At 47.0% G+C, this 17,707-nt stretch overlaps 1 protein-coding gene across 1 annotated transcript in view; it reads left to right on the forward strand.

The window, feature by feature from the left end:
- The window catches only part of FAM78B (family with sequence similarity 78 member B), an 80,682-nt gene extending 65,155 nt beyond the window's left edge, over nucleotides 1-15,527 (forward strand). Inside the window, exon 2 of the mRNA XM_041003391.1 lies at nucleotides 14,785-15,527. Within this exon, the coding sequence (XP_040859325.1) occupies nucleotides 14,785-15,307 (523 nt within the window). The 3' untranslated portion in view covers nucleotides 15,308-15,527. The remainder of the gene's footprint in view (nucleotides 1-14,784) is intronic.
- The last annotated feature ends 2,180 nt before the right edge of the window (nucleotides 15,528-17,707 follow it).

Raw genomic sequence — 17,707 nt, forward strand, 5'->3', positions numbered from 1 at the left:
GGGGGGCTGCTGGTGGCCAGCAGGGCTGCTTCCATCTGGTGCCCTGCTCCAGTCCGTTTGTGCATTCTGCCAATGGATAGCTCGTGACTCCCAATTCATCTTGCAGGTTTAACTACTTTGTCCTTATCAACTCCTCATTGACCTTTTAGATTTGTTCTCCTTCATGATTTCCAAGTCAAGTAGGTTGAGATCATAGCAACTGCTGTCAGTTTACCCCAAGGTGGCATCCTCTAGGGGTCCACCAGAGGATTCTGCAGCACAAACCCATTTGGGTAACACAGGGAAACAAGAAGCATGTCCTCCAAGTCAGTGACAAAGCACAAGGGAAAAAAAGAAAAGAAAGAGGTCACTGTACACAGTGCCAAGACCTTTCGTGTTGCAGGCACTGCAGGATTTTTGACTGCAAAGGGAGGCCTGGCTTTGGGACTGGGATGCTGGTCAGGTGCAGCCTGGAGGGATGCTTTCTCATTACCCGACACGCAGGTCAGAAGTCTGAAAGCCAGAAAAGCAGAGCACCCAGCCGGGCCAAGAGCTGCAGCAGGTCCCCAGGTGCAGGCCATTCAGAGAACAATCAAATGGAGCCAGAAGCCTACAGAGAAGGAATGGGATCTGAAACCCACAGAAGCTGCCTGAGACCCCCGTGGCCTCCGACCCCTGGGAGAAACACCTGTAGGGTCCTGGATTCTGTAAAGGGAAGCTCCTACCCTGGGAATAATCACTATATTTTTCACTTCTGAAGTTGTTAATGCCTTCTCTCTGTAGCCAAGATGTTGCCATCATCAGCACAAGGACCCAGATCATCAGTCCAAGAATCAAGTAGACATAGCATCTTCGTGAGATTGTCTGTTTCAACAGTCAACTCTTTGAACCAGTTTCTAAGGAGTCTGATGGTAGGGGAACTTGCATTGAAAATGTTGGCCCCCAGAGTCACCCAGAAGGCATGAAAGAGAGACCTTTGGCCAAGCAGATAGTTTCTAGAGCAGAAAGAGTGTTTAGGCTAAGAACTCTTCCCCCATGAAATTGTAGGTGGAGTGTGTGTGTTCTAGGTTCCCTGTTACCCATGAAGTATAGCACAATGAGAACCAAGTCAGTGCTCAGAAAAATCTTAGGACAAAAACATGCAGCAGCTGTGTGTCTCTCCTGGGTGTTGTGGCTGCATCCTTTCTCTCTAGCAGTGTCCACATTATGTACATAAGGTGTGGCCATCTGTTCTTCTGTTTCTTTATCAAGATGAAAAATATCCATAGTCCTGTAATCCTAGAATACCACTTTTCACATTTTGATATATCCATCTAATATTATCTTTTCTCAATGTCCACTATGGTTATACATGGAACAGCACAATTCCAAAAGAAGGAAAAAAAAAAACTTCATCCCTTTCCCCTCTTCTGCCCACCACTTGTGTGACTTCAAGGGATGGAAGTAGCAGATGCAATCAGCCACCATGGGCTGGACTTCATGCTGGTCCCTCATGCTCCCCAGCATCACCACCTGTCCCCTCCAGCCTCTCCCAGCTTGGCCAGGGTTGCCTCGCATGCTGACTGTCAGAAAGAAGGCCCTCAGAAGCCTCAGGGAGATTCATCCTAATGACCTGCAGTTCATCTCTTCAGCCCTCCCTCTGTCTAGTGTTTCCACCTTCATTGCCCATTTGCAGCAATCTCACCTCACCAGCCAGCCTGCTGGCTCCTCAGTTACTGCCTCTGCTCATGGTAGCACCTGCTCTGGGCTCCTTTGGAGTTGCCGTGCAGCCTGGCCTCACGATGCGCACAGTCTAGCGAGAACATGTCAGTATGGGTCAAGCTGATGCAACATGCTAGAATGCCTACAGTAGGTCCCTGATGGGAGGTGACTGAACTACAAGTTGAAGATGAAATGGAGCCAAGCATTCCAAAAGCTAAGACAGAGCCGGTTGAAGGGAACTGCAAGTCCAAAGACCTGGGGGTGGGAAGGAGCTTGTCACATTCTAGGACAAGAAAAGTCCGTGTCGTGGGAATAGTGTACCAGAAAGTGACGGAGACAGGACAGGAGAAGCAGCAGGCCAGATATGTCATGTGGATGCTACTGGTGCTGTGAGAGATGTTACAGGGTTTTCAGAGCAGTGACTCAATGTCCAGCTCATGTTTGGAAAAATCCAATTTTGTGGCTATGGAGGAAGGGACCTGGTAAGAAAAGTGTTGCATGGTCCAAGGGAGAGAGGAAATGGCTTGGAGCAGGGTGGTGGCCAGAGTTGGAGAGGGCACCAATCCCAGCCACATAGGAGATGGAGTAGAGAGATGTGTTGGTGAGGATTACAGGGCAGGGATCCTGCCACTCAACCTGCATCTCCTTTGAGGTCTTCCTCCAGAGCTTGTTCCCCTGGGCACCTCCCTGCTCTCCGCCTCAAACCCCTGGTTACACACAAAACACATAAGAGCAGCGTGCTTCTCTCTTGCGAGGGCTATGAACCCCTGGAGGATGGAGATCGGACTCTGCCTTGACTGGCAGGCTCTTGTACTTCATCAGAATCCAACAGTGCTCACTGCCTGGTGATAGGCAGTACCCTGGGCAGCGACACAGCCTGGGCCTGCACACGCACACTGCAGGCACAAAGACGCACACATCCTGCTTCCCCAGCCCTAGCCAGTGAGGAAAAGAGCCTTGCTCAGCATCCTCAGACCTGAGCCAGACAACTGGTCCCCAGCCGGAACCTCAGGGTGTACAACGGAAGTGAGTCAGCAGAGACCTCTGAGAACCCAGTGGGCATGAGCTGAACTGACCACACTGAGGCAAAAGAAGTTCAGTCTCAACAGAACGTGAAGAGAGTAACGAAAAATCCTCGATGTAAACGTAGAGCCACTCCTGACACCGAGGACTCGTGTAATGCTGGAAATGCTGTTTTCTGCCATGGGAAAAGGGGGCCTACCGTATGCCAAGACGTAAAGGATGTGGTCAGAGGGGGAGGCCGCAGAGGAAGGGTGGGAGGGCAGTGTTTTACAGGCTCCTTGGAAGCTGACATAAACAGTGCAAAATGGGGAAGAGCCTAATTTTAAAACTCTGTAATCATGATATGAGCCCTCTGGGAATTAGGGTGCAGACCAGGGCCAGGGCCGGGACCTGGTGTCTTAGAGGCTGCCCAGACACAATGGGCTTCCTGTCTCCACCAGGTGACCTGGGGCTTTGACCTTTCGCCTCTCCTGCCCTCTCCCAGCCTAGAGAGCCCCTGCTTGCCCTCCAACTTCCTCCACTGCCCTCTCCCAGCCTAGACCTGCCCCTGCTTGTTCCAAGTCCTCTTCTTCCTGCCCCTCCCTGTCATAGGCTGTCTCCAGCTCCACTCCTGGAGGGAGTTCAGGAAGGAAGGAGGCTACAAAGTCACAGCCGTGATAATGGTACCATGTGGCCTTCCTGGATGTGGATGGAAGAGCCAGGATTCTCAGTGTGCAACCCTTTAACCCATGGCAGTTCCTCAGGTGCAAACCATGAAGGTGAAGAGAGAAGGGAGAGGCCTGGTCCCTCCCCCACTAAATGCACTGAAGTTAACACAGCACGCAACATTCCTCTAAAGAGCAGGCTCAGCACCGTGGTTAGACCACAGGCTCTTCCTTCCGGAAGCCATGGGTCAGCCCAGGATATTATTGGAGCAGATACCCAGACTTGGCACGGAGTAGGTTTTTGGTGTGTGCCCGTATTCGCTGTCAGATTGGCGGCATGAGGGGGCACAAGGTGATATGTAGACCTGTGGAGAACTGTACAATAGTGGTTCCATAAAGTTCCACCATTTTAACCACTGGTGTGGCCGTAGCCATATATATCAGCTAAGATAACCCAAGACTATTATTACTTTTCATAGCTTTATGGCCATGAGATCAGTAGCAGGGAGGCCACACAAGAAAGCCTGTGATTTAAGATCAGATCTGATTTACCAGTCAGTTCTGCCCTTCACTAGCTGTTTGACCTTGAGCAGGTTCCTTCTCACATAATTGGAAAGTGAATGATACCACCTCATACAGTTGACATACAAAATGGATATGATTCCGTTTGTGGAAGTAATTTATCAATGTTAAGACTTGGTGGCTGGGGACCAGCACCTACTGGCTAAGCCTCCAACTAAAATGCCAGCATCCCGTATGGGCACCAGTTTATGTCTCAGCTGCTCCAGTTTCTGATCCAGCTCCCTGCTCATGGCCTGGGAAAGCAGTGGAGGATGGCCCAAAGACTTGGGACCCTGCATCCACGTGGCAAACCCAGAAAAAGTTCCAGGCTCCCAACTTCGGTTTGGCTCAACTCCACCACTGCAGCCATTTTGGGGAGAGAACCAGCAGATGAAAGATCTCTCTCTCTCTCTTTCTCTGGCTCTGAGTAAAAATTACATTTAGCAAGATAAAAATAAAATAACCTCCAGATGCAGACTGTCCAGGGTCTCAGCTGTTCATACAGCTCTCCCACCTGGAGCCCATCCCTAATAAGCAAGGCTCAAGTACCACTTTTTCTGCATGTTTTAAAGCTGTAAGTCAAAGTAAAGGAGCGCTGAACCAATTGACTTCTGTTCTCCTGCCTGGGCAAATAGATGCATAACAACCTGAAGGTTGGGTTGAGTTTTGAATTCTTGAACTCCTTGAAGTTGTGTACCAGAATAGAGCAGCAGAGGAACTGCTAACCCTCAGTCTGGGACCTACTGGCTCCTCTTTCCACCAGTTGCTCTGTTCCATGCTGAGAGGCACCGCCACACATGTGTTTGTGTGAACACTTCACACATGGCCTCAGCTCTCTGCATACCCCAGTCATTCTCACATATTGCACTGCACTGTCCTTGGGCATGCAAGCTGGGAAAAAAGGCCCACATGGACCCTGCAGGAGTGCGTGTAGGGCTGGAAAGACTGAGATCCCAGAGTATGGTTGGGTGGGAATGGCACCTCCTCAGAGCCCCACTGCTTCCTTGTCCAATATGGAAGGTCATGGTCAAAAGAGAGCCGAGTGGCTGCTTTGCTTGACTGAGTGCCCAGGAAGTTCTCCAGCGGTAAAGCTCCACCCATGTGTGATTTCCCCCAACTTCCATCCCACACTGCATCAGAGGACTAGTGTCACTCGAGCCCCTGCATACCAGCCCATGCCTTGCCTCCAAAAATGCTGCTGGGGCGGAAGCAATGGCATAGCAAGTTAGTCCTCCACCTGTGGTGCCAGCATTCCATATAATAGTGCCAATTCAGTTCCCAGGTGCTCCACTTCTAATCAAACTCCCCATTTATGGCCTGGGAAAGAGGTGGGCAGTGGCTGAAGTCCTTGGAACCCTACACCCACGTGGGAGACCCAGAAGTAGCTCCTGGCTTCCCAGCTTCTCAGCTCTGGCTATTGCAGCCATCTGGGCAGTGAGCCAGCAGATCTCTCATATCTATCTCTCTTTCTGTCTCTCTGTCTCTCTCTCTCTCTGACTTTGAGGTAATATTAGAAAACATTTTAAGAGAAAATAAGAAAGGAATGCTGCTTCCAGCCTCCCCGACTCCTGCAAGACTTCAGTGACTGCAGGGGTACAGGGAAGGGAACAAGGGCAGGGAGGGGTGACAGGAAGGCTGCTCTCAAGAGATACTATTTGCTGTTCGTGGGCACTAGGGGGACCTGGCTGGGCCTGGAAGGAGCCTGGACATTAACTCAGAGACTGCTTATTTGCATGGAATTGATAACAGGAGCTTATTTGGTGGAGATTGGCCTGTTTCTTCTATATATGAGATGCAGAGAGCATGAAGGTTGCAATAATCGATGTTTTGCTTATTAGACCCATTGGCAAGTCCATTAACTGTGAGCTTTTGGTCAATGGCTGATTGGAAGGGAATCACTGTTTGTCACAGTGAGAGGAGAGTTGTAGGAGAAGGCAATGCATGGGATGTAAGTGACATTGACATTGTGTGTTATAGTTCACATAGTGTGTGCTCATTTATCAGGACTTGATTCTTGTAATAGCTCTGAGGTGTAGGAGGTTATTTTTCTGCCCATTTTCCACATGAGGAATTTGAGGCTGACGGGAGCGACCAGCATTAGGCCAATAAGCTCTTGAATTGGAGCAGATGCCTGGGTGTCCAAAGGATACTGCTTTTTCCTCTGTCCATTGCACTGGAGACTTCCAAGAAGAAGGACTGAGACCAGAACCTCAGAGGAATTCTTCCCTCCTGTGTGTCACAGTAGAAAAGACAGGATTGTCATCTGAGAGATCTGGCTTCAAATCCTAACACTTCTACTTTCCATCTGCATGAACCTGGACAATGGGCACAGAGCTTCTTTGCCTGGTTAGAGGCCAGAGGACAACAGTTACAATTCTTGCCATGAATGTGAAAGCCCTGCACGTGGAAGGGATCATGGCTGCTGCTGTCATTCCTTCCCTGCCCCCCACTTCTCTGTTACCTGCCAACACGCAAGCTTAAAGATCACTGTATACCATCCAATGCACTAAGTACTCCTCATGTGTTATCTCATTGAGACTCACACCAACTTAGATCGAGTATGTTCTGTTACCACCTGTTTTATGGAGGAGGAAAGTGGCTCACAGGGGCAAGCAAGTTGGCTAAGTTCACACAGCCAGAAGTGGTAGCTCTGGTTCAGTCTGGCTCCAGAAATCCCGGAACGTTCAGCACTCTCACTGGATTGGCACTATGTTCTCTCTTGCTTCATTCCTTACCCAGCTTCTTCAAGGCAGCACCTGAATTCACTGTGCTTGCTCCTTCCCTCCGTGACCCCTTACAGAAAGACCTCCACTGCTCTATTTTCACTGCTGCCTCAATAGTTAACAGATCTCCTGCTTTCCTTAACCCAGTCCTCTTCGATTGCTGTGGCTTTCGACGCTGTTGACTCCATGAGCTTCTCTTGCCTGGGAAGCTACTCCCTCTTTCCTGGCGGTTCCTCTGCCTTCCAGATTCTTCTTGGTCTCTGCCATGACCATCCTAAAATCCCTGCCATCACAAGCTGTATCAACTGAAACTCTCTGCGCAGATGGCTACCCACATATACATCCCCAGCCCTGACTTCTAAGCTCCACACCGACTGTGCAGCCAGCAACACACAGTGGTCGTGTCTGCTCAACTGGACAGAAGCAGCAGGTGTCCAAACTGAAGTTCATGATATCCTACTCCTAGCTTCAAATCAACTTGATATTTATTTAGCAAATAATCTCAAACTTCTCCATGTGCCACACATTGTGATAAATATTCTGGAGGTATAGCAGTGAATAAAATATTAGAAAACACTGCCTTATTTGGGTTTTGGGAGTGAGATAAAAGTAAGCTGATCCTTAGAATTGTAAGTTATGTGATATATTAGAAGGTGCTGTGGAAAAAGAAAAATGGTGGTAAAGGCCCAGCTTGGTAGCCTAGCAGTCAAAGTCCTCAACTTGCTTGCACCAGGATCCCATATGGGTGCCAGTTCTAATCCTGGCAGCCCTGTTTCCCATCCAAGCCCCTGCTTGTAGCCTGGGAAAGCAGTCAAGGATGACCCAAAGCCTTGGGACCCTCCACCCACATGGGTGACCTGGAAGAAGCTCCGGGATCCTAGCTTCCACTTGGGGAGTGAATCAGTGGATGGAAGATCTTCCTCTCTATCTCTCCTCCTTTCTCTCTTCTCTCTTTCTTTCTCTCTCTCTCTCTCTATATATATATATACACACACACAGAGAGACCTTACAATAAAGTTTTTTTTATAAAGAAAAAAATGGTGAGGGGTTAGGGAATGCTGGGGTAATAAGTAGCACTTTTACATGTGGTTGTAAAGAAAACTTGCACTGGCTCAAGGAACAGCAGACACAAAGGGCGCACACCTTTCAAGGAGGGCCACTCCAGGTACAGTGCATGGTCAATGCGAAGGCCCTGGTAGGGGAGTGCTTGGCATGCTCCGTGACTACCGTATAGAACAGAATCCCAGGCTAGTGGAAGAGAAAAGGAAATGAGATCCAAGAGAACTTGGAGAAATTGCGTGAGACTACACAGATGATGTTGACAGCTTCGAGTTTTCCTGAGTGGTTTAAGGGGCATGAAAACATTTTGAGCATCGAAGTGACATGGTTTTATATAAGCCAAACAAGATCCACATAGCTGTTATGTTAACAATAGACTGGGGGCCCGGTGCGATGGGGCAGTGGTTAAGGTCCTCACCTTGCACCCCCGGGATCCCATATGGGCGCTGGTTCTAATCCTGGCACCTCCACCTCCCATCCAGTTCCCTGCCTGTGGCCTGGGAAAGCAGTCGAGGACAGTCCACAACTTTCCCAACTCTCCCGCGTGGGAGACCTGGAAGAGGCTCCTGGCTTCGGATCGGCATAGCATCGGCTGTTGCGCTCACTTGGGGAGTGAGTCATCGGACGGAAGATCTTCCTCTCTGTCTCTCCTCTCTGTATATCTGCCTTTCCAATAAAAATAAAATAAATCTTAAAAAAAAAAAAACAATAGACTGGGGAGTGATGGATGGCCTGGATTCCCACCGCCATATCAGAGTACTTGGATTTGAATTTCAGTTCCACTCCTGATTATGGCTCTATGCTATGCACACCCTGGGAGTTAGTAGCTGGTAAACCAACTACTTGGGTCCCTGCCACACGTATGTGGGGGTTGAGTTCCCAGATCCTAGCTTTGTCCTAGTCCAGCTTCAACTGTGACTGGCATTTCGGGAGAAAGGCAGTGAATATGAGCTCTCTTTCTGTATCACTGTAATGAATAAGATGTATGTTTTGAGTAATAGACTTGGGCAGCAGAGCCAGAAACATTAGCAAAGAGATCCACTTAGGGGACTGTTGCAGTAATCCAGGCAAGACAGTTTTTGCTGGGAAAAGGGGAGGTTGTTGGAAGGAGCTGAATTGTAATATCTGATGGCATCAGTAGGATTTGCAGTAGGGAGAGTGGTCAAGAGTGACTCTTGAATTTTTGGCAGATGGAGAGTTGAGTATCTGTACCTGCTGGAGCACGTCAGACTGAAGATACCAGTTTGGATAGTCAGGATAAAAATTGCAGCTAAGACCATGAGATCAGATGAGACTACCAAGGAAATGTGAATAGGTAGGAAAGAGGACATTAGACTGAACCTGGTGCCTTTCAGGATAGAATGAGCAAAGAACACTGAGAAAGAGATAAACAGAGAAATGGGAGTAATAGCCATGAGTCAGGTGCAAGGAACCCAGTACTGGGCAAAAGAAACAAAGACAAATGTGTCTCCTCCTCACTGTCTCTAAAAGAAGCGGTTGTAAGCTTGGCACCCTGAAATACCGAGCCGGCCATGGGGGTAGACTGTCAGTAACCATGAGACACACTTGGTCATGGGAAGACAGGCTGTTACCTCTGTGAATGATTACGCACGCACACACACCACCCCCAGTCAGCCATGCTTGGTCCTTCGAAGTGACTGCTGTATTATCTCCTGTTTAGTTGGATACCAACCCTCACGGTCTGTCTTTGTAGGATCTCCTCTGTGCCTCTGCCTCTGCATTTCTTCACTACCACCCCACCCCAGCCTAGTGAAGATTGCCTCGAGGGCTTCAGTAGTTCCTAAACATCTGTGTTCCCTCCCTTTGCTGTTGACTGCCTGCTCACATCACTAGCTTTCTGGCACGAATGTGTCCTGAGCACAAGCCCCACTACTTAAGCATGAAGCCCTAAGCCCATGAGGAACGCACCCACAAACAGCTGCCTGCCTGCCCAATCAGATTTGTCTCCCTCTTCCCAATCTCTGCCCTCCCAGGGAAACTTGCTTCTCCTTTCTGGAACCACCACGTTCATGCTGCATGTCATGTGATGAAACCCTCCACCTGGAGGTGCCTATCTTTATTCCCCCAAATTCATCTCTCATCACAGAGCTTCCCCTCTGCCACAGCCTGCAGAGATGTCTGGGTCTCTAAACTTTGCATTGCTTGGTCTGTGCCAACCATTTATAAAAAGATTTATTTCTCTATCTGAAAGGTCACAATAGCCAAGGTTAGGCCGGGAACCAGCAGCTTCTTCCAGGTCTCACACATAGGTTCAGGGACCCAAGAACTCGGACATCTCCTGCTGCTTTCCTGTGCAGATTAGCAGGGAGCCGGATCCAAAGTAGAGCACCCAGGACTCAAATCAGCACCATGTGGGATGCTGACACCGCAGGCAATAGCTTACCGCGTTGAGCCACAGCAATAGCCCAGTCCACTCGTTTTTCTGTATAGATATTTGGTGACCTGATAATGTACATGTATACTCATTAACCTGCACAGGATGTGGGGTTTTTCAACATGTGTTTATTTATTTGAAAGGCAGACTTACAAAGTTGGACGAGAGAGCAGGGGAGATTCACTCCTCAAAGGGGTTGCAATGCCCAGGAGCCAGGAACACCATCCAGGTCTCCCACATGGGTGGCAGAAGCCCACATACTTGAGCCATCTTCTGCAGCTTTTCCAAGGAGCATAGCAGAGAGCTAGCTAGGAAGAAAAGCAGCCAGTTCTCCTAACCTGCAGCACCACAACCCTGTCCCCTGCCCCAATTCAGATGTTTTTAAATGTGGCATATTCCTTTCCCCTTTAAGGATAAATAAATTTCAGTACAAGACCCAGTGCTGTATGTTCATAATAGAATCTAAAGGGATAGTAAGTGTTCTCGTTTTTCCTTTTTTTTTCTTTTTTTTTTTTAGATTTGTTTATTTTTATTGGAAAGTCAGATATACAGAGAGGAGGAGAGACAGAGAGGAAGATCTTCCATCCGTTGATTCACTCCCCAAGCGGCTGCTACAGACAAAGCTAAGCTGATCAGGAGCCAGGAGCTTTTTCCAGGTCTTCTGTTGGGAAGAAGGTCCCAAGACTTTGGGCCATCCTCCACTGCCTTCCCAGGCCACAAACATGGAGCTGGATGGGAAGCGTGGCTGCCAGAATTAGAATCAGCGCCCATATGGGATCCCAGCGCATGCAAGTTGAGGACTTTGGCTGCTAGGCTACCAAGCTGGGCCTAAGTGTTCACTTTTTTAAAAAATAAATAAATATATAAAGCATAAATGTGATAAAACCGTTTTCTTAAACAGTTTCTGCCATACTCCAGGTGCATAAGCAGGAAAATGTTTCCAGTAGTTTTTCCTTTAATAAAGGTTTTTTTAAGTTCCCCCTGTATACCAGAAATGTACTAAACAGTAATGCCAAAAGAAGTCACAGTCCAAGCCGCCAAGGACATTATTATCTAGTAGGAAAGACAGGCATATAAACACACAGCTATAGTATGATCTGGCACCTGCGGATTGGGTATATCCATGGTTACTGGAAGAGAAGGTTTGCTGGAGGAGGTGGTAGATGAGTCGTCAGTAGGAGAAGGAACAGCGTGGGCTGAGGGCACAGCAGAAGCAGAAGGCCAGAGGTGAGAAACAGTGAGGTATTTAACAGGAAGGCCAGGTCACACTGAGCCACATGAGTCCTGGTAAACAAACTAGATTTTATCATGTGGGTGATGCCTATAACATCCGTGTTGCAGGGCCTTGTAAGGGTTTTGTGGATAGCAAGTCCTTGATCAGCTTTGCAGAAATGGATACTTGTGTAGCCTAAAAGGTGCATTGGAGAAATGGGCCCAGCGCAATGGCTTAGGGGCTTAATCCTCATCTTGCAAGTGCCAGGATCCTATATGGGCACCAGTTCCTGTCCTGGCTGCTCCAGTTCCCATCCAACTCCCTACTGGTGGCCTGGGAAAGCAGAAGAGGATAGCCCAAAAGCCTTGGGACCCTGCGCCCATGTGGGAGACCTGGAAGAAGCTCCTGACTTCTGGCTTCAGATTGGCTCAACCTTGGCCATTGTGGCCACTTGGGAGGTGAACCGGCAGATGGAAGGTCTTTCTTTCTGCCTCTCCTCTGTGTAAATATGATCTGCCTTTCTAATAAAAATAAATAATTATTTCTTAAAAGGATGGATTTGAGAGGGATCAAGAGAAACAGTTACTGGTCATCACAATGGACCAGGTAGGAGAAGCTGAGAGCTGGGGAGCAAAGGAGGCAGTGCAAGTAGGATGAAGGAAAAGAGATGAAGGCACACTTCGCAGGATGGCAGAATCCAGGGATGAAGTCTAGGTAAGGGAGTGGGAAAAGCCAGAAAAAAAAGCCCTTACCACTGAGGAAAATGAACAGTGGAAGATGGGGTACGCAGCGGCCACTTCCCCCCAGTGTATGGGAGCAGTGAGTACTGTGTGGGCCACATGATCTTAAAGTGCCTCCCTTATTCAAAGTCATCCCCTTTGCAGATCACCAAATGGCTCCAGTGGAGCTCTCATTCTTGGTACTTTTCAGAGACTTCTCTGAAACCCATTATCCAAGCCATTTTATCAGCCCCATAAGCCAGTCATGCATTTTATCGACATAACTTCTTTTGCAAAAAGAAAGAAAAGCTACTGCCTTGGGGTGCACATTAGTGTCTATTTCTTTATAAAAAGAATAAAATTAATGATGTTTTCACATAGAAGGATACTCTTCACTAGGGATTAGTCATAATTACTTTGGGCTATTTCTAAAATCCAATATGGTTCTTGGATCCCTGGGACTGCAGACAAGAACATGGCTTGGACCCAAGAGATTTCCAGCAGAGCCTCTCCAAAGTTACAAAAAAAGTAAATGATTGTAATGTTGGACCCCCTGCTCCACGTGGCCAATGACTACACCCAGCCAGCTGCCTTTGTTCTGATGTGATGGCTAAGACACCTGTTGGATTTCTCCATTTCAATTAATCCTCCAGGAAAGTGGTCTCTTTCTTGTCTCCTGAGACAAAAGCATTTTCTCTGTTTTTCAGAATGCCTTGGACCACGCTAAGTTTTGCAGTGTTCCTCTTAATGCTGAGCTCAAGTCTCTGCTCAGATGGTGCTGGGCAGGACTGAAAAATAAACATTAAATCTGGGCAAAATCACTAAAGTGACCAGAGTAGTAGCCAATTCCAAAAGAAAAAGTGTTGTAGCAGAAAGAAAAATAAAAACACTAGAAACCAAATTCCCCAAGCAGCATGCCACAGCTGGTACAGGGCACTGCTGGGAATACCTGTCCTGCAATTCCACAGAGAAATCCAAACTCCAATATGAGGGGTCACCCAGAATGGAAAACACCATCGACACAAGATGGAAAATAAGTGAATAATTGTCTTGCCTCTTTAACTGGGGCCTTTTGCTGCCCCAGTGTGGCCATTTCATGAACCCAGCAAGCAGACTGGGCCTCCCTCCAAGCTCAGACTCCAGTGTGATAACATCCTACTCCAATAACACTCCCTTTTGCATTGGAAGAAATGACTGTTTGGTGCAGCTGCTGATACAATGGAATGTGCTCTGACTTTCTGCATTAGGTAGGACAATTCCTGTTAGTTTCTGTCAACTGTGATACACTACAATTCTTTGCAGCAATTGTCAAGGGCATGGAGGTAAAAGACTCTTGTAGCTATGAGCTCACTTCCTCCCAGGCAGCCTCACTCTCCCTCTCCCCTGCAGGCTGGGGCTGACTGCCACGGCATGGAGAGTATGGTGCAGCTACCTTTTAGACCATCGTATAAAGCCCTTCTGTAACATCAGAGGAGGAAGAAGTGTTTATTAAACAAGTCACTACCTCTGAGCTGATGGATGAAGCAGTCTTCTTTCTTTCTTTTATTATTAAATTCTTATGCATTATTACCAAGCATCCTTCCTGCTTCCAGCAGTGGAAATAGGAAGCTGCATCATCAAGCTGTACCGGCTAACCTTCTGCCCCCAGTTCCCCATGGCTGCTCTGGAATTAGCCGGCTTCTTGATCAGCCTGAGTCCACTCCACTCTGACTCCCTTCTCCATCACCATGTGAAGGGCACTTTGGGAGGCAGCACACGTGCTAGGCTGGTCAAAAACATCACACCTGTAATCAGACAACTCCAGCTCTACCTCATACATACAGTCTTTAGGACCCCTGGCATGCACTTTAACATCTTTAGGCCTACAACTCCTCATGTGGAAAATGGAAATAAGCATTGATTTCTCTTGTGGGATGCTTTGAAACAACATAAAGTACTTGAACAGAAGCTGGAATAGAGAGAGTTCGGTAGTAGAAGCCATGATTACAAGCAGCAATCTATGGCAGGTGGAGAGACCTGAGCTCAGAAGGAAGCATGAGTCCTCCCTCCTGTAAAAGGTCAGGGGGCAGACACGGGGAGGTGGCTGGTGCCCAGAGTGGCACCCTTTGTCAAACTAAGTAGTTCAGCTTCCTTCAAGGCCGGCTTTGAAGCCAGCAGGAAAACAGCATGTAAGAGACCATGCTTGTCAACTCTCACATTCAGATGGCTTTCAGAAGATAACTGTTAGAGTCTTTTCTCCCTCTATGTTTTGTTAAGTACTAGGTTGGCAAGTGGCTAGGATCTAAACAAACTCTTTATTCATTGGAAATTCTGCTTCTGTGATTTTCTAAGAAATTTGTGTAACCTTGAACTTGCCCTCTTTTGTTCTTTCCACCTGAGGCATTCATTTGGGTGCATTAAATTTTAGCTTTTGTATCTTCCTTAACAAATGACACACCCAGAAATTAGCTCTTGTAATCAAAAAACCTCCAGAACGCTGGTTCCAACTGGTTTTGCTGTTTGTGGTCTCACAACTGCCTCTTGGAGCCTCCTGCTTTCAGTTGGGTCAGCTATGGTTTTATTTAACTTGTTTGAGCATTGCATTTTTGTTTTTGTTTTGATATATTTCATTTAATCCCAAAACATCACAGCATAGAACTTTTTTTTACCTGAATTCCCCCTCTGCACTGCCCATTTCTCCCCAAGTTGACTGTGTGTTCCTAAGTGGTGGGTACCTTCCCAGTATTTGAAAATGCATTCAGTCTCTTCTTTGCTTGTGCTTTACCAGGTCAAGCTGGGAACTGCCTGACTTGAGGGAAGGACGAGTGAAAGCCATCAGTGACTCAGATGGGGTGAGCTACCCTTGGTATGGGAACACCACAGAAACTGTGACCCTGGCCGGCCCCACCAATAAGATCTCCAGGTTCTCCGTCAGCATGAATGACAACTTCTACCCAAGTGTGACATGGGCAGTGCCCGTGAGTGACAGCAATGTGCCACTGCTCACAAGAATCAAGAGGGACCAAAGTTTCACTACCTGGCTGGTGGCCATGAACACCACAACAAAGGAGAAGATCATTCTGCAGACCATCAAGTGGAGGATGAGGGTGGACATTGAGGTGGACCCTCTTCAGCTCTTGGGACAACGGGCCCGCCTGGTGGGCAGGACTCAGCAGGAGCAGCCCCGGATCCTGAGCCGGATGGAACCCATCCCCCCTAATGCACTAGTGAAGCCCAATGCCAACGATGCCCAGGTCCTCATGTGGAGGCCCAAGCGGGGGCCACCTCTGGTTGTGATCCCTCCTAAGTAGAAGTGGACTGGCCTAACTGTGTGTGGAGCACATGCTGCTGAGACACGCAGTGAGGTTGCCAGGAGTGGCAGGAGCCAAACTGAGTTTCTGAGCCAAAGCAGACCTCCCGGTTTGCCAGCCTTTGCAGCACCTGTGAAGAGTAGGGCTGCTCCTTGGGTGGTAGAACCATAATCCTTAGGAAAAGTCCCTTCCTTTTTGGAATAAAGGAATCACTGATTTGACAGACTTGCTGTGATTACCATGCAAGTAGCCATATTTTGGAGCTGACCAAGATGATTCTTTTATCTGAACTATTGACCATTTCTTTCCTGTAAGATGCAGGGGATGGAAACGAAACTAAACAGTGCCTGTGGCAAATGCTGCTTCCCAACCAATTAGAAGTGGGAGTGAAAACATCCACACCAGGTGTTTGTAAGATGGTCCTGTGCTTCATCTGGAGGGTACTGGGGAAATGGGTGGCATTCAAGCCAGGTGGTAAAATGGGCAGTGGGAAGAGGGAAGGGTAAGTTGTCATTACAGGTTAAGACTTGTGTGTTTGTTAGTTGACCATCAGATGGTCAACAAAGCGGCATTTAGCCAACTGAAGAATTGGTGTCTGTGCCATTTCAAGAGGGTCAGCCTTCTGAGAACTGTCCAAGGTGCTGATGCGACCAAATCAATGGACATACTCATTGGTTCCTTCTGCTCACCTCTTCCCCCAAAAGATTACTTATTCAAAATATTTTGATCACAGTATTTTGATACTATACTGTTATTCACAGTGCTTTTATTTGGGCTGATCATGTTTTTAGTGAATTTCCAACTTGCAACTTTTATTCACAAGAGTAAAACTTTTGTATACAGCTGTTTATTCTATTCCCATCACTAGCCCTAAATTTACAAAACAGTCGATAAACCATCAATCCATGTGGTTGTTTCAAAAGCATTTCAAAAATAAGGGCAGTACTTTTATTCCACATTATTTATAGTTTCCGAATGATTTGAACATATAAAATGCACATATACACACGCATGCTTACACACAGACCAGGATGCATACAGCATCATTCCTAGCGCATTTGCCAGCAGTGCCTGTGTATTTGCCCATGGTCTTCATGCATATACACTACATACACTGAATATCCGTATATTTTTTTATCATAGCTCTGTTTCAAAGAAGCTCAATTTTAAGAGCTTGAACATTTGTAGGAAAGAGATTCATAAGGCTTAACTTCAGAACACTTTAATGAAAATCTAAGCTGCTCACATTGAGCAGGCCTGCATTGCTGAGACTCAAGCAATAAAACTGAAAGGCCATGTTTCCCTTAGTTTGACCAATATAAAAATTTCCAGAAAGTTTCCAGTATTTACAGTGAGAATTTTCCCAGCTCTTCCAACTTAAATACACCTTTAAAAACAGAGAAATTTTCCTTTCTCTCCATAGTGCAAATTATGACATACACATACACATATGTGTGTATATATATGTATTTTGTTTTCCTTGTTCAGCTCCTATTCCATGCAGACTAATCATAAAGTATAACAGTGTCATCCTAGATTCAGTGATGAGATGGTATAAGCCTAATTTCAAAAATGGGGAAACTGAGGTTCAAAGCTAGCCTAATGGTTAGCCACCAAGATAGATCTTCTACCAGAAGTTGGAGACGAATAATGACAAACAGGAGCCTGTTTATTACTTGATTTAAGCAGTCATTTAGTTTAATTTCCTTCAGTCTCTAGTCCTAGGAGATGACACTTATTAAAATGAGCATGTTAACAGATCCACTCCAAATTTTGTCATGTAACCTGGCACCCCAACCATCTGCTATTCTGAAAGATCAGTTATTGACAGTGGGTTATTTATAGCAGCACGCTGATGGCATGCCAGGGATGCGCAGGAGACCTGGAGACATTCCATTTAGCAATAGTTCAGCTGTTCCGTTGGATTCCTCTGTCCCTTCCCATGCTTTCTTGGTGTGTGCAAGGAGTTGCTCCAAACAGCTCCACAGGTGAGGTGTAAAGCTGTCTTGTTTTGCTCAGCTCTGGAACCACCAGTGTTTTGCTCAGGTTGCCATCATCATGAGAATCAGTTGCCATCGTCATGAGATTTCTAGGACGTGGTGCTGATTCTGTAACCTAATGTGTATAGTCCCACTGGAAAAAAAATCTGGTTTTAAAAATCCACAATTGTAACAAATAACAGATTGGTAATGAGGAAGAAAATATATTTTAAAATTCTGGTCAAGGCTGTCTGCTTTCAAGTTTTCCTAGCCCAATCAGATAAACTGTGACATATACAATCATATTTACACATAACTTTTCAAGGGCATATCTGTATAAAGCAAGGTGCAGCTCACTTTGTTAGATGTGTTGCACTTTTTAGAGTTTATAAAGAAATTGCCAACAATGATATTTTGCTGA

Source organism: Ochotona curzoniae, unplaced genomic scaffold (genome assembly GCF_017591425.1).
Source record: "Ochotona curzoniae isolate NIBS_2020 unplaced genomic scaffold, NIBS_Ocur_1.0 scaffold_2683, whole genome shotgun sequence".
NCBI classification, from domain to species: domain Eukaryota; kingdom Metazoa; phylum Chordata; class Mammalia; order Lagomorpha; family Ochotonidae; genus Ochotona; species Ochotona curzoniae.